The sequence below is a fragment of the Pundamilia nyererei genome, unplaced genomic scaffold, assembly GCF_000239375.1.
Source record: "Pundamilia nyererei isolate P.nyererei 1_Seehausen unplaced genomic scaffold, PunNye1.0 scaffold00026, whole genome shotgun sequence".
Lineage (NCBI taxonomy): Eukaryota > Metazoa > Chordata > Actinopteri > Cichliformes > Cichlidae > Pundamilia > Pundamilia nyererei.
This window is the reverse complement of record NW_005187427.1, coordinates 1,689,181-1,695,180: the sequence shown is the minus strand read 5'-3', so window position 1 is coordinate 1,695,180 and position 6,000 is coordinate 1,689,181. Positions and strand designations below refer to the sequence as shown.

General features: G+C 39.9%; 1 protein-coding gene across 1 annotated transcript in view; it reads left to right on the top strand.

The window, feature by feature from the left end:
• stk32a (serine/threonine kinase 32A) overlaps positions 1–6,000 on the top strand; it is a 65,300-nt gene that overhangs the window by 35,514 nt on the left and 23,786 nt on the right. Inside the window, exon 6 of the mRNA XM_005727746.1 lies at positions 1,944–1,981. Coding sequence (XP_005727803.1) covers positions 1,944–1,981 — 38 coding nt within the window. The remainder of the gene's footprint in view (positions 1–1,943; positions 1,982–6,000) is intronic.

The window sequence follows — 6,000 nt, the reverse complement described above, 5'->3', positions numbered from 1 at the left end:
AATCTGTGTGATAAATGAATATTTTTTTCCAGTTAAAAAATAAAATAATAAGATAAATAAAATGTAACGAAATTGAAACTTTCACTGGAAGCAGATTCTTTCTTTCTTTTTGTGTGCTTTATTTTATTTTTTGCTCATTAAATAATCTTTTAAATGCTTTGAATACCTCATAAGAGTAGAACAGGGATATTTATATTTAAATTACAATTTAGATCTAATTCCACAAACATACATTGCTTCAGCAGGACAGTGAGGTGTTACTGTGGTGCTTCTTGATGATAAACACCCACCAGCCACTGTTGATTACACTTGTTAAGCTGCTTATTAACACAAATGTCGCTTGGCAGCAATTAAGTTTATCTGGGCATATAGAAATGTTTAAGACGACCTGCTGAGGTTCAAAGCGGGCTTCAGAATCGGGAAGAAAGGTGATTTAAGTGACTTTGAACACGGCATGTTTGTTTGTATTAGACAGGTTGGTGTTTTCCCACACAACCTTATATCTGAAAAAGAGAAAATATCCAGCGAGCCACAGTTCTCTGACTGAAAATGCCTTGTTGATTCCAGAAGTCAGAGGAGATTGGCTAGACTGCTTCAAGCTAACAGGAAGGCTCAAATAGCCACTTGTTAAACCAAGATATGAAGAATCTGTGAGCACACAGGTCAAACCTTGTAGCAGTTGGACAAGAGCACACTGAGCGTCACTCCTGTCAACTAAGAAAATAATTCTGAGGCCACAGTTCACATAGGATCACCAGAATTGGACAATAGGTGATTGGAAAAACGGTGAGGAGTCTCGTCATCAGATCTCAATTCAGTATGCCATCTTGGATGGGAGGTTTGCCTCATGGATGTCAAATTTGCAGCAACTCCATAGTCTAGTACTAATCAGCTATAGAGTGCCTAGTAAGTGCACGTTGGGTTAAAAAACATATAAAAATGTCGTCCGTTCCCCCCCCCAAAAAAACCAAAAAACGTGGTAGAAAATAGGAGAAAAACAAGCACATGGTGCGGAGAAGCTGTGACTTTTGAAAGGGTCTCGGCCCACACCTGCCACTCTTCTCAGGTTTCAGGTTTCTGCTCCCACAGTTTAACCTGACGCCCCCCCGTTCTCTCATAAATAGTTAAGATTCATTTGTGTTCACCACACAGCGAATGTAAGAGATCACCATTTTAAAGTTTCCTTATTAAATATTGTTTTTTGCTTAAGTGAAATGATTCAAAAGAACTGCATGCCAGTCAGCTGTACATTCACCTCCTTTTTTAAGCAGATATAAGGCCTTTTTAGGATAAAGAAGAGAAGAATTAAGTAATTAATATGAGTAATCTCAGCTCCTTGGCAGAGATGACAGTGCCACCTACAGAAACTCAAACGTCACCAGCAGCAAATAAGACATCAGAGTACCACCCACGCTGTTTTATTCACAGGTGAACTGCGGGAATTGCTATGCACACCAGAGCCTTGTGCGCTTATCACAGTGGATGACGCAACACACCAACGTTTCATATTTTTCAGATTACTACTTTAAAGAAGACGTTATCACACAATTCCCCTGATTGCACTAAAATGACAACAGCTTCAAAGTTATAGCCTTAGTTGGATAAAATGTTTAATGTGAATGTGAAAGCGTTCTTATAATTGTGATTTTGATGCATTTGAAACTCGTAAGCTTTCATTCTCCTGATTGATCTCGAGCATCATAGTCATTTTCTAAGGTGTCTGTTCAACAAGTAATCAGTACTTTGATCCACTGTTTATTTAAGAAACACTGTTTTTTTTTTATAATTTTGATTATTTTGGGGTTTGAAAATCTCAATCATGCTTCTTCTACAAATTGTGCTGCATATCTGCACAATCACTTTGTGATTTACAAACACAAATCTGATTCCGATTTGTGATATCCAAAGATTAATTTTACTGTATTCTCTGTGTCCCTTTTCAGAGACATCAAACCTGACAACATACTACTAGATGAACATGGTAAGATGCCCTGTTTCTTTATATTTTTTTATTAATTAATTAATTTCAGTGTCAGTGAATGAAATTTCCATCAAAAAGACTCACCGTTAAAAATTCAACACTTCAACTGCATCTAACTAAGAATTTCACCCAACTTCTAACCTCTGGGTTGCACAATTGCACAGATCAAAGTAGCTGCAATGCACAGAGACAGCTTTCACATTTACTGACTAGATAGGTCTTGCAACACAAAGCAGCACAAAGCGGGAAAATGCCTCTTACCAGAGAAGGCCTGCACAAGTGAAATCTTATGTTTTGTCCAAACTGTCAGTTTGAGTTGGCTGAAGCTGTGTGACATTTAAGCAAAGCTTTTTTTCTTTCTCTCTGAACCATGGGATGAAATAAAATGGAGTGATGTAACGGGGAGTGGAAAACAAGGTTATATTCATCATGTCTTCTCCATGTGCGAAAAGAGAAACTTAGAATTCTTGTGTGTGTGTCAGAAGGATGGAATTATCGATAGAGTTTCATAACAGGTTTTAGTGTCAGCTCTCGATTCAGTAAGTAGACGATGTTTTATTATTCTGTATTCTTCACTGTGAAGAAAAGAATGGGAATTGTTCTTATGTAAGAACGGCAAAAATAGGCTTGAATTCCAAATGTTGTTATACGAGGGAAGACTCAGTCATGACACTATGACACACAGTCGCTTAAAGTTCAGGGATTTAATCTAGAAGCATAAGTAGATAGCTGCGAAAGAGTCCGGAGACAACATTTCAAATGCAGCATCGTCCAGGTGGATGTTTTTGTGAGGTATATTCTTGACAAATGGGTTGCATAGTTGTGGATTGTGAGAACAGGTCCTACTAAAGGATTTCGGGCTCTGGTGCCACCTTAGTGGATTTTTTCATCTTGGTCAGATAATTAACCTGCTGGAGGCCAGTTTGTTGGGCTCTGGTAGTGCTCCTCTTGTTCCTCGTACAAAAAAGCAGATTCTGATCCTGCTGCTGGGTTGATGGTAAATGGCCTGTATTTGTATTGCGCTTTACTAGTCCCTAAGGACCCCAAAGCACTTTACACATTCAGTCATCAACCCATTCACACACAGGTGATGGCAAGCTACCACAGCCGCCCTGGGGCACACTGACGGAGGCGAGGCTGCCGGACATTGGCGCCACCAGGCCCTCTGACTACCACCAGCAGGCAACGGGTGAAGTATCTTGCCCAAGGACACAATGACCGAGACTGTCGGAGCCAGGACTCGAACCGGCAACCTTCCAATTACAAGACAAACTGCCAACTCTCGAGCCACGATCACATGATGGCCTTTTGTGGCCCTGTCCAGCTCTCTATGTTTGAAAGCACCCATCTTTGTATCTTCACCACTTTTTAAACTGTCCTTAGAGACACAACAAACCTTCTTGTGAAGAATGTGATGGGTGTGCAATTTTGAAAGATTTGGACTATCTGTGCAACCTGAACGGGCTACAGGTACCACTCGTACACAAGTAAAAACATGGCATTATTAACAAAAAACGATCTTATTTATGCATTAATTATATTTTTATTATTATATCATATTTATTTGCACTTGTCTTTTAAGGTCATGCTAGTTTGTTTGTCATATTCCTGTTTTCTCTGTTTCACCGTGTTACAGGACTGCAAATGCATCAATTGCTCTGCAGTAGGTTTTAAATCTAACTTAACAGGGACACGACTTTAAGGTGTTTTTGTTGGTTATCATTATAGCAAAGGCTGTCTAGCAGTGCACTGCTGATATTTAAATCAGTGCATAACTAATTCACTAACTAGACTGGAGAATTATTTCCTTTGTTTTAAAAAGCCGCCTCACATCAAAGTGTCCGTTTTGTTCATATACTGCAGTGTAGTGCACACATGCACAGACACACACCCCTAAACTCCTTAGATATCAGAGGGCATGGGGCAGCTGCTCAAGAGAGCCAAAGGGATATGTGGGATGGCAGCCCTGCTGTCACAACAGGCAGACAAAGAAAGACAGACAGAGAAAGAGCGTGAGGCGAGGATACGACACAAAGGAGGAAAGTGATGAACACACATTTCTGAAAAGATTTATCAAAGGAGAAAAAATGCAACAGACAGACAGAGATGCATAAGGAAAGAACAGAGATAAAAGCGAAAAGCAGAGAGAAAGAGCATTTGAGGGAGGGGGGGGGGAGGCAGCATTGACAGCTCCTGCCTAATTTCCACAGGACAACAGACGTTCACTTGTGGTTCCTGCCTGTAAGTGTGTGTGTCCTTTAAAACTCACTAAGCACTTCTCTCCTCGTCATGCATTCTGCCCACACTCTTGTTTTTTTCCCCTGCATAGACCTTTAGTTTACCTCTTCACTGAAGTCTAAAACAGCATGAGGTGTCAGAGGGGGGTAGCAAGCTGTTTGCTTCTGCATTTTGAAAGCTGGAATTGACCTGTGCTCCTGTGTCCCTCTGGGAGCTGCTTCATATAGAGAAAAACAATTTACTCGTGCACATGTGACGTTGCTTTGTTAAACAGCATAGCGCTTAGGATGCTGAGTGAAGCTCCAGGAGGGCCAGGTCTATTTTATCCTCTGTGAGATTATATGCACCTTTCCTACGAAAACGAACACACAGCACATTAAAAGAATATTATGATTGAAACCACGGGTCTCTTCTCCACAACCTAACAAACACCGATAATTGCATCTGCATACGTATGGCACGTCAGCTCACATCTGACTCATAAAAGGTAGCATGCGATCGTTCTGTTTTAGAGAAAGCAGGGAGCTTTCAAGCTAACACACACCTGCAAGCTAAAATAGTAATGACTTCCATGTGTGTGTCAACTAGCAATTTTCACAGCGTGAAAAACTATCACTTGAAATTGAAATTGGTGTTCTGGAATACTGGCTTTTACCTTAATGAGGAACATTAATGATTAGTATGCTTGAGGTTACTTTAACAGTCTCTACATGTGTTGAGTGAAGGCAAAGCATGTCTTCATTAAAACAATTAGATATGCTTTATTTTTTTCATTATTTCACCATTATGATTTGACAGCTCAAGTGCTTCTTGTTCATTGTGGTATTATGTGGCATAAATCAGATTGCACAACAGCGTTTCGGCACACAGGGATTTGAAAGGTGGAAAAGGTGGCACCTGATTGCAGAGTTTACACACACTGTGGTGAGACAACCCGACACCAATGTCACAAACAAAGATTATTACACTAGCGAGATACTGACTGAGAAAAGCTTATTTCAGCAGACTTCAATCCATGGTCTTTGTTTTGGCATTACCTCAACAACAGCTCACAGATCAAAAAGATTATGAATATTAACACATTAATTCCAAATATTTCTGATGCAGAACAAAATCCTTTTTGGCTCAAATGCTTTCAGTGTAATAATATTAATATAAAAAAGACTGAAACGAGGCACCAGTGCTGATTTAGTTGAGGTTCTAGACAGTTTTATTAGGAAAAAAGAGAGATGCACTGTGTTATGCTGTTTAAATAACACTTAAGAATAAACTGTAGGGGTAGTTTTCTTTCAGTCCTCAGATGGGCATTGCAACTGAAAAGAGTCATTGGTTAAAAGTGTATTAATGAAGAAATCTCTGGTTGCTTACATCTCACATGTAGTGCACAATTTGCTGGATGATGTCACTTTTTGGGAAAAGTTCCCAAACTTTATGTTGTATGGCCCTGCAGTAAGTGTTAATACATATAACTGTGGCTACAAAAATGGATCCAAGAAATTGATTTGGGTGCATGTTGTGAGGTATTGGTAATGAAAGCCATACTAAAAATAGAAGCGCTATGCAGCAGCAGGATATGGCCTAAGGAAAGCTTGACAGTTGTCGTGGTAATCCCATAAAACACATTAGATAACTAAGCCACCAGGCCTCCTGCTGAACCATTGTTCAGTGGCCACTTAAACACTCACAAGCAGGGACAGTGGGAATGGTACTTTAAAATAAAAAGAATCACCCAGGGATCCACTTAAGCTTAACTCATAATGCACCCCACGAGTCAAGAGCCG